Raw genomic sequence first — 18,418 nt, 5'->3', positions numbered from 1 at the left:
TTTATAATAGAAATTAAAAAAATAAAAAATAACACTACTTTAAACAAGGTTGTATGGCTATTTGTATTATACATTAACATAAAGTCTTTTGAACAATCATTGTGAAGATATTTGAAGAAATTGATTCAAAATAATAGTAATAATGTATAGTTAAAGTATTTCAAAACTGTTACAAAGCACCTTTTCTAATTTAAAGTTTGTTTACTACCAAAAATCGTCTCACAAGATGTATTTTAAAAACCTTGAAGAAATTTAAAAACCTTGGAAAAATTTTTTCCAAAAACTTGTGGCCACCCTGTATATAAGTTTTGTTGTTATAGAAATAAACAGCTATTATAAGGTTATTAAAATTAAGATTCACTAGAATCCTCAACAAAGATAAAAATACACACCGTTTAGTGTTCTCATTTGCTGCTCCTAAGAAGTACAAAATTCAATAATTAAAAAATTAATTAAAACCGTTTTAAAGCAAAAAAAAAGTTTGGTAAAAAGTATAATGGTGGTACAAACTTATTAAAAATACATTAAGAAAACATTAAAACTTACAAGATGTATAAACTTTTTAACAAATATCAATCATTGTTAAAAAACAATCTATTTACTTCAAAATTAGTGTACCTACAGTGAAGAAAACGTGATTTATAAAATATTTATGTATACTATTATAAGTTTATACATTGTAAAATTATGACCACCAGCTAAAAAAATTTATTGTACAAATTAATAGATTGAAAAGTGAAATTAAATCAACTTATAACAATTACTAAAAATGGATTGAAATAGGTCTTCAATAGTATATCTACAATTTTTTTTAAGTACTTGTGTGGGAACTTTGCCAATTAGAACCTTATTATAATGCACTCTAACTGTCATCCAAAAAATGTATATAAACAATTATGGAACGAGTCTAAATTGCACAAGGTTACTAAACTGCACGAGGGAACAAAATTGCAAAAAGACAATTTTGCACCAAGGGTCAATTTTGTACAAGTTACATTTTTGCACAAGAGTAAAAAATACAGAAAAATAATACAAACAAAAAATTAACAGAAAAAAATATATTACTGACTGAGGGTATTTTTGAGATAACTACCTCAGTTTTTAGGAAATGTTCCTTGCAATATTTAGAAAATTTTGTCAAAATATAATTAAAAAAAAAATCAAATATTAAAATTAAAAAACAAAAACTATATTTTTGTTTAGTTTTTAATAAAGCTTTAAAGTTTTTTAAATTACTTGTGACAGAATTTTCTAAATATTGCAACATTTCCTGAAAGTTAAGAATAGTTATCTCAAAAAACATACAATAAGAATATTTTTAGTGAAATAGTCTGTTTTTGCTGTTTTAGTTTCCGCCTCCCATAAGGAACCTATTGTTGCCTCCAACTTTAACCGGCTATATCTCAAAAAATATTTTGATTTTTCAAATATGTAAAATGCTTCTTGTAGCTTAGTAAAAACTATATAAAATAAGATCAAGTAGTGAAAAAAAGTGTTGTAACCCCTCCCCCTATGCCCTTAAGAAATAAAAACTAACAATTAATTAGAACTAGATTGTGTGGCTATTTGTGTTATACATTAACATAAAGACTTTTGGACAATCATATGAATATCTTTAGGAAATTGATTCAAAACAATTGAACATTAGATTGAAAGAAAGATTAAATAATAATAAAAAGGTATTGAATTTATTCTTTCAAGAATTTATTTTACAAACTATGTTTCTGTCAAAGACCTCGTCTTAAAACCAAAACATATCATAGTAATAATGTATTGTTTATGAATTTCAAATTTATCATAAAGCACCTTTTTTAATTAAAATTATTTTACTATCAAAATAAATATAACAAGAGGTACTTTCAAAAACCAAAAAGAAATTTTTAAAATTTGGAAAAATACTTGCCCAAAACTAGTGGCTACTCTGGATATAAGTTTTGTTAATATAGAAATAAACAGCATAAACAGAAAATAAATATGTAAAATAAACATCAGCTTAAAAAAAATAATATTACAAGAATCTTCAACAAACATAAAAATACACACTGGTTAGTGTTCTCATTTGCTACTTCTAAAAAGTACAAAATTTCATGTTTAAATAAATTTATTAAAACTGTTTGAAAGCAAAAAAAAAAAGTAATATGGTGATATCAACTTATTAAAATAACTTTAAGAAAACAAAAGAACTTACAGGGTGTAAAAACTTCTTTTTAACAAACAGTTCTTGTTGTAAAACAAAAAAAAAAAAAATTAGTGTACATACAGTTAAGAAAATTTAAATTATAAAATCTATATGTATACTATTATAAGTTTATACATTCTAAAACCAAGACCAAAATCTAGTAAAAAAATAATTGTACAAATTAACAGTTTGAAAAGTAAAATTAAATCAACTTATAACAATTACTAAGAATAGATTGAAATAGGTCTATAATAGTATATCTACAAGTTTTTATAAGTATTTGTGTGGTAACTTTGCCAAATATGAGGTTCTTTTAAAATGCACTTTAACTGTCATCCAAAAAATGTATATAAAAGTTTAAGTTGTCCTTATAAGAAATGTACCAAAAATCTATCCTCAGAGTTAAATAGACTTTATTTGGGAAGACAGTACTTCTGAATTATAATTTAAATTTTGGCAAAGTTACAAGTTTTATAGATTGCTAAGCACATATAGTTATGAAAATTTGTTGAAAGGTATGGATGTTAGCACACTAATGGTACTACTCATCATAAATAAGTCCTACCTTTTTTAATTACTATCTTGATGCTACTTTATAGAAATCAGACAAGACATTTTGAACAATGAATCTATTATAAAAAAGTACCACAAAACACTATTACAACAACACTCATTTAAAAATATAAGACACTTTTACAAAGGACTTGAGATGGACAAAACTTAACAATAATTTAAGTTGAGGTGAAAAATACTTAAAAACTTTAAATAACTTGAACTATAGAATATTAAAAAAGGCCTAAAACAATAAATATAAAAACAATAAATAATACTTCTTATACTTAAACCATAAAAATACACTTACATATTTTCATGCAGTTTTTTCAATAATAAAGTTCTAATTCTCTGTCTCTTGGTCTTATCAAGAAACCAATAATAGATTTGACTTAAAAGAGTTATTCAATATTATGCTTGATTGCACAAATCCAAGTATGGTCATTTTATTTAGTAAGACTACATATTCAATCTTCAAAATATGAAATGCAAGTAAACATAGCAGATTATTTACTTTTTATAAGTACTATTGATTATCTTTATGTAACATCATTTAAATTTCAACCTCATGAATTATGTATTTGATATACTCTGATAAAGTTTCAAAACTACCATAAAAACCATCAAGACTTTTTTTTTTCATCATCAACTTCAGAATGTCTAGTGTATATTTCAAATGATGACCACATGGCCCCCAAGGTGGCCACTTGGCATACTTTAGAAAACCCTGCTTTATCACTAAGTTACCATATTGTTTTTCAATAAAAAAATTCAAATCAATTATTAAAGTATAAGCTATCAAAGTTGAAGAGTTTTAAAGGTTCCTAAAGAAATGTGCAAACAGAAATTCAAAATATATTTAAAGAATAGATATTACATCCTACAATTTTTGAGCAATTGATGTAAATATTTCAATTCTTAGTTTAATTTTGAATAAATTATGAACAATTTGTTGAAAACGTATATTCAAATTTTCCAGTATTTTTTTCAAAAATATGTTTTTTGAAAATGCTTTTAGAAAATGAAATAGATTGCTTTGAAATAGAAGGGAAATAAGTTTTTAGTGAATTTTTCAAATTTCTGAAAAATTTAAGAATAAAAAAATATCACACATGTTTGAATCAGAAATTTTGTACAAAACTCTTATATCTCACAAGTTAATTAAATGCCTGTTATACTATTAAAAGTATCTTATCTTTTATACTTAAGTTTTCAAACAGAAGCTTAATTAATTTTTGTAAAATAAAATGTTGAACTTCCACTATGACTTTAATTATAAATACAATCTGGTTAAATTATAAATAATAAAAATTATTTGAACTTTGTTAAAATTTCATTAATTAATTAAATTGTTCTGTTAGTTTTTATTGAAAACAATTAAATAACGTCTTAAATGTTTATAAAGCTGTTCAGGTTTAATCACCTAAATTAATGTTTCATTTCCATAGTTATAAAGTGTTTTTTTGCTAAAAAAAATTCTTAAAAATTTTATATGCTGGTGAAAAACTTTTATTTTGAATAAAATGATAGCCTTATAAAAACTAATACTTTTTCCACACCATGTACCAATTTTTACATTTATATAAAATTTTAACAAACAAATTCTATGACTTTAAATATATTGTATAATAAAATTATGTTTTACTTTAAAAAAATCAAAGTACTGCCTTTCTTCTTCAAAGTGAACTAACATATTGTTTTAAATTTTTTTATAATTTGTAAATTTTATAAATATAATACTACAGGGACATAAAACACATTATTTAAAACTCATCATGGCTTCAAACACATTGGTGCCCTTGGTGTTTTGGGGCAACAAACCTCCAACCCACAAAATATGCAGCATCTTGCACACCCCACACTCAATAATAACAGGCTGCAGGGACGGCCACATCTGCCTGTGGAAGCAAACAGACGGCATCTTTTACCCACAGAGGCTGCTGTTTGGCCACTCTGACTGCGTGAATGGCCTGGCAGCTGTTGAATCACCTTCAGCTTGTGAGAATTTCATCAGCACTTCAGAGAGCGGGGAAATATGCCTGTGGGATAGCGTGGACTGCAAGTGCATAGAGTTCTCCAAACTCCCCGGCAAGCCCACTGCAATTTCCAGCTGCAACCCTTGCATAAATGGAAAGCTTCAGCCTTCAGTGCTGTGCTACGGCAGCTTCGAAGAAATACTGATACTCAACTCAAAAACGCTACAGGTCACATTGACGCTGGCAATAAAGATATTCCCAGACTGGATTTCATCAGCTTGTGTGCTGAACACTGAGGAAAAAGAGAACTTGACAGTGGTGGGATTGACTCACGGTGGGATTTTGAAAGTTTGGAACTACCAGTTTAAAGCAAAACACACATTGATATACGAGGAGGAATCAAAGCACTTTGGTTTTTCAAACTCTGTCTACGTGACCTCATGCACTTCAGACAAACAGCTTTTGCTGATAGTGACTTCCAACTCATGGTATGTTTGCGATTCAACAGACTACTCAGTACTTTGTCAATGTTCCCCAAAATCAAACTTTCAATGGGCTGGAGGGGAGTTTTTGTATGAAAACATTGTAGTTCTGTGGACCAGGTGCGGCAGTTTTGTCAAATACTCTTTACCATTCAATAACCTGCAAGAAAAACAGTTTTACAGAGCAAAGTTGAACACAGACTCCCAGTTGGCGTTGCAACCACAATCAACAAGCTTGTTTTTAAGTGAAGACCAGTGCATATTGCCCCCTGCAGTGATTTTTAAACCTCTCTCAAATGAGATAATAATAGGAGATTCAAGCGGAGCCGTTTCTGTTTTCAATACAGAATATTTTATTTTTGACACTCAACTGAAAGTGAAAATGAAGTCCAGCTTCAAAAACTTGTGGGACAACCTGCAGTACAAGCCGAACGGAATCATCGACCAGCTCAGCTCCAAGTCTGAAAATCTCGAGGGGATCACTGCCACCTTGTACATATCAACTCTGTGCTTTCTCTGCTGCGGGAAAGAAAACGGCACCATTTTTCTTCACTATTAACACTTATATTTTCACAAACTTTAACACTTTCTTTATCTTTACATAGTTTTCTTACATCTGCTAACAAAGCAATGTTTACAACAGTCAATTCTTTACTCTTTTCTTGCAAGTCTCTGTGTTCTTTCTCGAAACATTTAAGAAACACTTTACCAGTTTTAATGTTTTCTTGATAACTTTTCTTAGCTTCTTTTATACTTGTGTTTTCTTGGTCAAGCTTTTTAATCAAATCAATCATAATTATTCTTTTTCCCTTTTGGTAGTCACCCATCTCTTCAAGAAATTCTTTCGCCTCATTTGAACAACTACTATAACTAAGTTCACTATAAACGTCAGGGTACACTGTTTTCACAATGCTTGTGATACCAGACCTACAACTCGGACACTTTTTCTTAATCTTCATATAGCTTTCTAAACAGTTTTTGTGATACATGTGGCCACATTGGGGGACAGAAACATCAGTGTTTGCTGAAAACAGCTTGTCTAGACATATACTGCATTTAAACTCCATTTTAACTAAAACCTGTCAACAACGTTTTCATATAAGTAAACATTTATATTTCTAATAAACATCAACTTATCTTAAATTAATATGTTATTAAAAAGCAACTAGGAATTAGTTTTATATTAATTAATAATAATTAAGTTTAAAAATATTAGAATGTTTTTATATTTTTTGCTGAAGTTGCTTTATTAAAATAAAAATCTTGCATACTTTGTAGTAAAAAAAGAATTCTCCGTAATCATTTACTTAGCTGTCATTCAATCTCATCTTAAGAGTTTATTTTTATATACAGAATAACTTATAGATATACTTATTGTACAAATTTATTTTCAAATACATTTTAAAAAATAACAAGTACTTCCTAGAATTTAGACCTAAAAATTTATCATTTTATTTAATTTTTTTTAAATAATTTATAAGATAAACATTTTTAATAAAAACATTTTAAATTAAGTTTGTTTGTTTTAAAAATTTCCTTGACGTTTTTACAATGCATTGATACATTTTTTAAACTGAAAAAGTAAAACACTAGCTTACAAATTAGATAAAACTTAATATTTGTTTATGTAATTTAAAAACAACTGAGTGGAAATAATACAAAATACAAAATATTTTTGGAAAAAGTTCGTGAAAATATATACTTATTGTTAACTTTATACTTATACTTGATGTGTAACAATTAAAAACTGTACTTCCTAATTAATAAGATAAAAAAGTAGTTTAAAAAGGTTTTGAAATTTATTAATCAAGTTGTTTAAGTTCTTTTATAGACATGAAACTTAGTTTGGTTCTTTTGTTTTTTAGGTAAAAAAGCAGTTCTAATTAATCAAAAGTTATCCTTAGTTACAACAAGCTAGCCTGAGTCGATCTGAGTTTAAAAAAGAAATAATATGAAAATTAAAATAAAATTAATTTAAAGATTTGGTATAAAACTAATAAACAGAACTACCACTCAATGTAAAATAACACTTAATGCTATTATAAAATCATAAAAACTAGCTTTAGACTAAGAATGACATCAATACTATTCGAAGTTTTGCAAAAATATCAAATAAGCCTGATCTAGCTTTAGATTTACAAACTAGCTTAAGTTATGCTCTGTTTTTATCTTAATTTCAAACTAGCCTGACTTATCTTAAATTTCAGATTTTAAATAATTTACTTTTTTTGAACTAATTTAGTATTAGGCTAAGTTTTAGTTAAAAACTGTGCTTAGCAGTAAAACCACATTGAAAACATATTGTACAGCGACTTTTGTTTATTTATTACAACAAAATTAATAAAGTTTTGTTTTTAATCTGTATGGTAGATTTTTTAATTTAAATCTTTTATTTTAATATGTGAAATTTTTTTAAATTTCAAGGTTTTTTTAGTGGTTTTTGTTTAAAACTTTAGGTCTTTTATTGAATTTTTTCAAATTTCCAGTTTTTTCAAATATCTCAAATTTCAGATTTTCCATGATTCCAGATTTTTGGCAATTCTGTAAATACTAGATGGTATATAAATATACTTTATATAAATAAGGTCACAAAATTGAGTAATGTATCTATTATAAAAGAAACCTCAGAACAATATTATAACAACACTTTTTCAAATGTATAAGTTACTACAAGCATAAAGTTAATTTTATAGGAAAATTTATTAATTTATCAAAAAACATAAAACTTTAATGTCAATTATTTTCCTTATCTTAAAAGCTATCTAAAAAGTTTTTTTTTTATTCTAGAGAACGCACCTTTGTCTTTAATTAAAAAAAAAAATTTTTGGTTTGGGGCTGGAATTATTTCATGGGGTCCCTCCAAAAATAAAGGTTTGTTTTTGTTTTTTTTCATCAAATGGTATTTAAACCAAAAATAAATATTTTTTTTTGTAAATTTTATTTTCTTTTTCCTTTAGTTTGCATGTTATTTAAACTCGTAAATGTTTATTTTTTAAATAATGTTAATATTTTTTACAATTTGGCCCCATATCAAAATGTAGTATATTACACTATCATTTGCCTTGGCCATTTCCTAGATAAAAAATTGATAAAGGAAAAAAAAAAGTTAATAAGAATGTGAATTACATCAAAGTTAATCAAAAAAAAAAAAATTTTATTAGATTTGTTGTAATTCACATTCTTATTAATTATTTTTTTCCTTTTATCAATTTTTTATCTAGGAAATGGCCAAGGCAAATGATAGTGTAGTATACATCATTTTGATTTGGGGCCAAATCGTAAAAAATATTAACATTATTTATAAAATAACTATTTAAGAGTTTGAATAACATGCAAACTAAGGGAAAAAGAAAATAAAATTAAAAAAAAAAATATTTATTTTTGGTTTAAATACCATTTGATGAAAAAAAAACAAAAACAAACCTTTATTTTTGGAGGGACCCCATGAAATAATTCCAGCCCCAAACCAAAAATTTTTTTTTTTAATTAAAGACAAAGGTGCGTTCTCTAGAATAAAAAAAAAACTTTTTAGATAGCTTTTAAGATAAGGAAAATAATTGACATTAAAGTTTTATGTTTTTTGATAAATTAATATATTTTCCTATAAAATTAACTTTATGCTCGTTAAGTTACTTTTATATATCTGGAATAAACAAATCTTGATAACATATCAAGTGTAAATTACAAATACCTCAAAACTTTAAATTATGTGAGCTATAAAAAATCAAAGAACTCTAGGACAATTAAGTATTGTTGAAGAAAATCTAATGATACTTAAAAAATAAACATCTAAATATAAAAAACATGCATTTCTAAAAAAATTCTCATAATAAATTTTAGCATTATCTTAATACAAGCTCTAGGTCCTATCAACAACTCTATTTCATAATAATGAAAATTTTGTCTGAGATTCTTGTGTTCTGGTTGACTTGTAATGAATACTTGCATTATTCGTTGTTAAAAGTTGAGCTCAGAGAATATTTTTAGTTAGATACGCTTGAATGAACGATCCAATGAGAATCATATGACGAAATGTTTTAAACTAAATACTAATGCAACAAAATATCAGAACATGAAAGACAGTTCATATGTAAGCAGTTAGTCAGTTTGTTTTGTTGTGCATCTGGAAGCAACAACATATCTTGAACTGTTTTGTGATGGTTTATTTTAATTATTGTTTTGTTTTGAAAGTCAATATTTCAACTGATGGTTAATTGTTTGATTATTTAATCCAGGCTTATATTTTACAGTTTCTTGTTTACTAAAAGTTTTATTTAATTTTTAGTTTATTGTTTAAGTCTATTGAAATAGGTTTAAATAGCTTGTAGTTTCTAAAAAGTTTGTAATAGTAATTTATAGTTTTGTATATGCTAGTATTTCTTTTTGTATTTTATATAAAAGATTCATCACTTAAAACTGTCTGTCTGATTTATATAAAGTAGCCAAGAGTAGCATTAAGTGTCTTATATATATTGCCTACTGATAATTTACAAATTAGCACTTATAAATTAGTTATAGTACTATATCCAACTTAGATAATATTAAGGATAAATTGCCTGCAGCGGGTCCTAAAAATAAGCCTGTTAAAAAGTCACCCCGTTTGCAGGAAAAGTATGAACAAAAAGGTCAGGTTGACAATCTGCCCACAGAAAGTCAACCCTACCCAATTGAGGCTTGAGATGTTGGGCCACCAACATCGATAGCCCACAGACTGATTTTGTGACACTCAACGTTTAAACAATAAACACTTAAACAATGCATATGAAAGCTGTATTCCATTTCATACTAAACTTTTCAGAATAGATAAAAGTAAAGTGAAAATCTTTATTGTTATTTTTACTAAAGATTTAAAACTTATATATGTAAGTTATTTTTTATCTGTTTAAGTTTACTTAATATTTTTAACATTCTACGCTTTGTATGGTAGGTTATGCTATAAAATATAATTTAAGGTTGCTACTGGTTTCTTGTACATTTTTTTCCAGGTCTCTAAACTAAATTTAATAATTTTCGGGATTTGCAGCAAATGTCAAATGTTAAAAAATTGCAATTAAATTTAAAAAACAAGTTTACTGAAAGTTATTGTTGTTAATTAAAAGAAAATATATTATCTTCTTTTGAGTTATGCTGCAAGGACTAAAAAAAGTCAACATTTTTCTCTCTTTATTTGGCTTTAGCACTGACAAAATAAGCCAAAATTCAAAAAAAAAAATTTTTCAATATCTGTATTATTAAGCTTATAATTTAAAATAAATAGATTAAGAAGTTTTTGAGTTTTAAAGTTTTTATGTTAAGAAAAATGAATAAAATATCTTCATATTTTAAAGAGATGTCGAACTAAAAAAAGTACGTTCAGGTATGTAGATTTAAATTATAATTAAGTAAAAAAAAATAAATTAAAATTGAAAAATAAAAATAGATCACGCTTATTAAACCTCTGAAGAGGAATCCTATGAAGTTTAAGGATTCCAAATGAACTAGAAATTACCTTTTAATTCCGCAAAGTTATATAACATTTCTTTGTATATCCAAATATCGCAATGTTAAATATCACCTAAACTTCCTATCCATTTTTAGTTTTAACGTAGCTTTGGAAATTTATTTAGTTGGAATACTTTGATCAGTAATCTCTTTTGTTTTGCCTATTAAGTAATTAAATTTGATATCTATGAAATTTTAAATAAACTGTTTTATCTGTTTCATGTTTGTTGAGAAATTGGGTAGTGTCAGTTAAAAGTTTATTACTGTTAATTCTTGTAAAGTCTTTAATATATTTATTCTTATTCTTTGAGTCATTTGAATTAAATTGCAATTTATCAGTTTTATATATAGTGGAAAGTGGTCTGATATATCTGATATTAATATATAAGAAGTAGTAACGTTTTCATGACATAAACAATAAAAATGATCAATCAATGTAGGTCCCATGCTGTTTATCCTAGTAGGTGCTGTAACAAGATTTAATAAGCCAAACTCTTGGATTTGGTTTAAATAAATTTTTACTTAGTTAACTTTGTCATTTAAAGGATTTATATTTATGTCTCCAAAAATACATATATCCTTATAACTATTTATGTTTTCTATAAAAAAAAATCTGATTTTTTTTGCTAAATCTCTTAAAAGGTTTTCCAGGATGTCTATAAATTAGCTCTTCTAAGATGTTTTTACTGCTATTACTATTTAATTCTACACATATTTCTAGCCATAATGATTTATATTCTCAGCAAGTAAATTTAAGGTCTTGTCTTATTGTATATAAAATTGATTTTTTAACATAAACAAGCACACCGCCAGATCTGGTCTAAAGTAGACATAATGTAGATTGTAATTTTCCAGTTGTATCAAATATATGTTGCTGTTTATATTAAGTTTTGTTTCACAGATACCTATGAAATCTGAAAAATTTTGCATGAGGTTATTAGCTACTCAGAGAGAGATTTATTTTTACTAAGACTTCATATGTTGACATGCAAAAAACTTAATCTTTATCATTTAATTTTTTTTCTGTAATTCAAGGTCTTCAGCAGAAATGTATTGAGTACTAAAAACATTTGATTCAGCATTTAAGTTAAATTTTCTATTTAGGTTGTTATTATTTGTTAAGAGAAGTTTAGTGTTATTAATACTTCTAAACGGAAAAATATCTTTTTTGAAAAGATTATATATAGAACAAAAAAGGTTTTTTTAATAAGAATTGTTAATTAAGCTAAATGGGATTTCTTTTAGAAAACTATAATTAACAGAGATAATAAATTGTTTGAGTTTCATAAATTATTTTACTTTAAAAGTTATTGAATTAAATTTTTATACTTACAATGTCTTCTTCTTTTCTTACTGGATTAATATGCGATTCTTCATTTTTTCTTAAGTGAGTAATGCCATATATTGTCCAAAGAAATTTCCAATTATTTTGTTAATAATGAGCATTTCAGAATTTTTCTTAGGGTATTAAGTGAAATTCTAGTTTATTGAACGACTATAAAATTAAAAGTATATAGTCCTAGGACCTGTTGCACAAAAAAATTTTTCGCTTTTTGATCCGCACAGCACACCAGATATACCTTTCAGCGTCTTGTCCACGACCGAGGTGTATGAATTCAGATTTTTTTGTTAGTCGATTAAACGACCCCTTATTAAACTTACTTCTATCTAGTTTTTTTTTATCTTTTTTTTAAAATTCATAGTGAGATTGCAGATTTTTTTCCACAAATCTTCAAAGACTTCTTTTTAAGTCTCAATAAAGTTTTTACTTTCTTAAACACTTATTAGGTTAAACTTAATATTTTATTTTTACTTAAAACCTAATTATCTAAAAAAACTAAGCTTGAAAAACATCTATTCGTCACTTTTATACATTTTTATATTATTAACCACCTTTTCATACTTTTATAATATTAACTTTTGAAAATATTTTTTTGCGTCTTAAGTAGTTTGCACTATTTAGGAAATTCAGTTATTAGTTAAATAAAAAAAATGTTACCTGTTTGTATTGTAGACAAGCTAAATCAAATTTTAACACAATTAATGCTGAAAATTTTTTAAAGAATACCTTATTTTTAATTAATTAGTCTTTTAAATGGTTGCCACTTTAAAAGCAAAAGTGTTTGAGTTTTATCAAACCAGTCTCATTTTATTTAAAGTTTAAAATGCTAAAAATTTTCTATTAATTACAACTTTTTTGCTTTAAAGAGTGGCAAATTAAAATTATTAGCTATGTTTTGTTCAATTCACATTGTTGGTTTAAGTTATAATATGTTTGAAAATTAAAGTCTTGCAGCTGATATAATTTGAAATATTATTTATATCAATTCTATACATATAAGTGTGTACAAAAAGTGTTGCCAAAAAACTTTGTACCAAAAAAGCTTGGAATTTGACAATTTATGCTTAAAAAATCTGTAAAAGCCTTTAACTTGAGAACTATTGGAAAACCTGGAATTTTCAACAACTTTTACATGTAAAGTAACGAAATTTGATTTGATACAAAAAATATACCATGTAAATATTTTTTATTAAAAAGCACATTCAAAGTAGCTTAACAGTATCTTTTTCAATTTTACTTTATTATTTGAAACAGTCTTTTTTTACCTTAAACTTAATTTTATATTAAAAATAGAAACAAAAAATTGTACAATCAAATACTGCTTATTAGTGCATTGGACTTTTGCTTTTAAAATGATTTTACCTATTGTTGTGCTTTGTATTGGAACTAAACCTATAAATTCTTCTTAAATGTCAAAATTAGTAAAAATATCTCTAATAAAAATTCTCAGATGAGTAATATCTGATGTATCAGTGCTCTCGTCTTAAACTTAAGTGATTGATTAAAGTCCTAATTTTATTTATGCGGCTTTATAATCTTTAGAAAATTCTTAAAAACGACTCTTGTTGTCATTGTTGTCAAGAAATAAACAAAAATGTTTTACACCGCCAACACAAATTCTTAAAATAAGTTTTCAACTCTAAACGGTATTTGTTTTTGTAATTACTTTTGCAACTTTATAACTTGCCTTAACAGTTTTTTCTTATCAGTCTGTCGTTACTGAAGACAATTATGTTGAAACTGACTTGAGCGATTTTTTTTCGTTTCTCGCAATAACTCCAAACTTAAAGTTTTTTAATTCCTATAGCTCGTCTTATATTTCACATCTACTGTTTTAATTGCAATGTTTTCGTTGCAGATAAAAAACTGCTACATTGCTCAATAGAAAATAAGTTTTTCTATTTAGTAAGAAGTTTTTTTGTCTACTGACATATTTTACTTTTTTATAATGATAATACTTTAGTTAGGTATTTAAGCTTGATAAAGAGAAAGTTTTTAGCATTTCAGGATTTTAATAAAATGAGACTGATTTGATATAACTCAGACATTTTTGCTTTTAAAGTGGCAACCATGTAAAAAACTAATTAATTACTAATAAGGTATTCTTTAAAATATTCCAGCATTAATTGTGTTAGAAAATTTGATTTAGCTTATCTACAATACAATTAGATATTATTTTTTTTTATTCAACTAATAACTGAATTTCCTAAATAGTGCAAACTACTTAAGATGCAAAAAAAAGTTTTCAAAAGTTAATACTATAAAAGAATGAAAAGGTGGTTCATAATATAAAAATGTATAAAAGTGACCAATAGATGTTTTTCAAGCTTGGTTTTTATAGATAACTAGGTTTTAAGTAAAAAAACATTAAGTTTAACCTATTAAGATTAACCTTAGTGTTTAAGAAAGTACTAACGATATGAAGACTTAAGTATATTGGGTGCGTGTCAGAATGACACAGCGACAAATTGACACGGTGCGTCACTTTGGCACGGTGCGTCACCTTGACACGGAGGGTCACTTTGGCACGGCGACAAAATGACACGGTGCGTCACTTGGGCACAGCAACAAAATGACATGGTGGGTCACTCTGGCACGGCGACAAAATAACAGGGTGCGTCACTTTGGCACAGCAACAAAATGACACGGTGCGTCACTTTGGCACAGAGGGTCACTTTGACACAGCGACAAAACGACACGGTGTGTCACTTTGGCACGGAGGGTCACTTTGGCACAGCGACAAAATTACACGGTGCGTCACTTTGGCACGGAGGGTCAATTTGGCACAGCGACAAAACGACACGGTGAGTCACTTTGGCACGGAGGGTCACTTTGGCACAGCGACAAAATGACACGGTGCGTCACTTTGACACAGAGGGTCACTTTGGCACAGCGACAAAATGACACGGTGCGTCACTTGGGCACGGAGGGTCACTTTGGCACAGCGGCAAAATGACACGGTGCGTCACTTTGGCACAGCGACAAAATGACACGATATGTCACCTTGACACAGCGACAAAATGACACGGTGCGTCACTATAGCATGGATAAACAAACTTATAAGCAAAACTGAACTTTTTCAGTAATAAAACTTTTAATTGTAAAACTTTGATAGTAATAAGTTAAACAAAAGATTTATTATATTTTTTCCAAGCTATAGTAGGTTGAAACATTTGAAACTATATATGATACAATGCTTTAAAATTTAAGTCCAAGTAATAAAACAAGAACATTCTTATGTTTTACTTTATACGTTTCACAACTTTTCATATTTATGTAATGAATAAAGTTTAGTACTTTTTGTTAAACGTTTAATTAGTTATTATCAGGAATTATTATAAAAAATAACTAAGATTTAATTTAATACAGAGTTATTTCGTTGTAAGAACAAGTCATGCGTGTTTTAACTCTAGTTTTTGAAAATACAGAGTTTAGCTGCTTTTGTAGTATCTAGCCAGTTATATTAAATATGTTTAATATTTTAACCTAGTAGTTTGTTAAAACATAAAAGTTTTATTATTACTGTTTTTTAAACGACAAAAGGTTATCGCTCAAAAAGTTATACCAAAGAACATTTCAGTTATCGAGTCGTAAATCACATGTTTTAACAATCTATTACGTGCAGTTAAAAATATTTTTTTTTAATGTTAAGTCCTAAATTTCCAAAAACATACAAAAAAAATTCAACAAAAGTTAATAAGCTTGGATGTTTACTTAAAACTCTGTATTGAAAATGTATAATAAACTTGTCTAAAAGCAAATAATTTAAATAAACGGTCCTAGAGCCTAAACTTATGAAAAAGTTAAAAATAGTATTATGAACAGTTGAGAGAAAATTAAGAGTCTGATGCAACCATTCATGCGCATTTATAAATTTATCACTTTTAAGAAAATTAAGCACTAGAGGTTATACAACTTGAGTCCTAATAAATCAAAATTAGTTGTTCTTAAAAATTGTGTATTAAATCTTAAGTTTATCGTCAATTTAGTTAATTCTAATAAAGTTGATACTACAAGTCTTTTTAATTTTTACAAAACTTTGTAGCCTAAAATATAAAGAATTAAACTTAGAGTATGATAGATATTATAGTATTTTTTTGCATTTAAGGAATTCAATAGCATTTATACTATTAGTTTTAGTAGTATAATAGTAAGAAAATTGTACTTTGTTAAAGCAAATCTACAATAGTCTATTACAAGTGTGTAATAGTGGTTTATTGAGTTTTATTTAAAGATATGCTTGATGTAGGGATTTTTTTGCTAAAAAAACTAATTTATTTGCGGTTATTTGTGCTTATACTTTTATCTATGCAGTTTTAGTGCTTAGGTGCACGATTTTATTTGCGAAAGAGCATTATACTTCTACTTCTAAGTGCACGATATATGTTGCAACTAATAAAAGTCGCATAGAGGCGCAAAATTTCGATCTTTTAAGTCAAGTGCACAATGATTTTTTGAAGATGTTGCTACTAGCGTAAATCGTCAGGGAACGCAGTTTTTTAGTTCAAAATTGCAACCTGTAAGTCGTCAAAAGAGCGCAAGTATCAATTTTTTTAAGCATAAAATCGAAAAATAAGAACCGAATTAGAATTTAGAATTACAACAGCAGAAAAGTTGTTTTCGATAACGTCTGAGTTTTAGTTTATAAAACGAATTTTCCTCTGTGTTTACACCTACTACTTTATTGTTTTGATGTGCTGAATGATTGATCTAAAATATAGATTGTATTTTTTTAAACAGAATGTTGGTGAAGTTTAAAAAATATGTTTATATGAGTTTTTATGTTTTTAGTCGTAAAATGGCAAGTCATTTTTTTAATTTTTATTACTCGTATCAAGTTCTAGTACAAAACGGTGTTAAAGTTTTTCCATTCGAAAGAAATCAAAAATAAATTCCCTTTAACTTTGGCAGTCGTATTTTGTTAAAAAAGTTGCTGCTTTTGCATCTTTGTGAACTTTGTTTGATACAAATAATTATTTGTTGTTTATTAAGCACAGCTTTTAAGCACACCTTACACCTTGCTACTGCTTAAAAATGAGTATGTTGTTTATAAGTACAACGATGGACAATAGAAGGTATAAACATTACGTGTTTCACTTTATTTTATGAAGTCACAATCAAAAATTCCTGCGGTCTTTGTTTTTAAAGTTAATCAATGTGATTGTTTCTGATTCTACAAAACCGGTTAAAAGACAGGAAACGGAAAAGTTTAATAGAAAAACAAGATCGTTGTCCATACCAATGAAGATTGAAGTTTCACAACAAATCGTTCCCTCCCTTATTAACCACCGTGTCATTTTGTCGCTGTGCTAAAGTGACCCTCCGTGCCAAAGTGACGCTCCGTGTCGTTTTGTCGCTGTGCCAAAGTGACACTCCGTGCCAAAGTGACGCACCGTGTCGTTTTGTCGCTGTGTCAAAGTGACCCTCCGTACCAAAGTGACGCACCGTGTAATTTTGTCGCTGTGCCAAAGTGACACACCGTGTCGTTTTGTCGCTGTGTCAAAGTGACCCTCTGTGCCAAAGTGACGCACCGTGTCGTTTTGTCGCTGTGCCAAAGTGACCCTTCGTGCCAAAGTGACGCACCGTGTCGTTTTGTTGCTGTGTCAAAGTGACCCTCTGTGCCAAAGTGACGCACCGTGCCAGAATGACCCACCATGTCATTTTGTTGCTGTGCCAAAGTAACGCACCGTGTCATTTTGTCGCCGTGTCAAAGTGACCCTCTGTGACAAAGTGACACACCGTGCCAGAGTGACGCACTGTGTCATTTTGTCGCTGTGCCAAAGTGACGCACCGTGTAATTTTGTCGCCGTGCCAAAGTGACCCTCCGTGCCAAACTGACGCACCGTGTCATTTTGTCGCTGTACCAAAGTGACGCACCGTGTCTATTTGACGACCGTGTCATTTTGTCGCTGTGTCATTCTGACCCGCTCCCAGTATATTAGTCAATGTAAATTTCATTCCAATCAACACTTATAATTTAAATAGGTTATCTACGTGTAACTATAAGTATATTAAAGTAATAAAATAATTATAAAAAAATCTTTCTCTAGTGTGCTAAACCTAAAACAAAAAGATTATTCGAGTGTCGATAAAACTAAAACTGCGGCTCGCGAAGATTTTGGAAACTTGTAATTTGGCCCGAGAGCACCAACTGCCCCGCGATCCCTGCTTTAGATCTTACATTTTCAGTAATTTCTGAGGTTTACTAATGTCTTTAAACTTGCACTCTACTGAACTACCTTCTGATAAGCTTTCCACAAAAAAAGTCTTCTTTACTTTAGATCTTACATTTTCAGTAACTTCAATTACACTGACAAATTCTTTTCTTTCTACACTTACGTTTGAAGCATTGATATTAATCTGAGGTTTACCATTTTTTTCACTAGAGCCTTAACTTTTGTTTCAA

The 18,418-nt window shown here is 27.8% G+C and overlaps 1 protein-coding gene across 1 annotated transcript; it reads left to right on the top strand.

Moving 5' to 3' along the window:
- The first annotated feature begins 4,506 nt into the window (after positions 1–4,506).
- On the top strand, positions 4,507–5,748 carry LOC145839079 (WD repeat-containing protein 7-like). The gene has a single exon (XM_082946690.1). The coding sequence runs from the start codon at positions 4,507–4,509 to the stop codon at positions 5,746–5,748; it is 1,242 nt and encodes a 413-aa protein (XP_082802816.1).
- Positions 5,749–18,418: the final 12,670 nt, after the last annotated feature.

This window comes from Thalia democratica, chromosome 6 (genome assembly GCF_965202585.1).
Source record: "Thalia democratica chromosome 6, ktThaDemo2.hap1.1, whole genome shotgun sequence".
Classification (NCBI taxonomy): domain Eukaryota; kingdom Metazoa; phylum Chordata; class Thaliacea; order Salpida; family Salpidae; genus Thalia; species Thalia democratica.
Note: the sequence above shows the minus strand (reverse complement) of the source record. Positions and strands in the feature narration are given on the sequence as shown.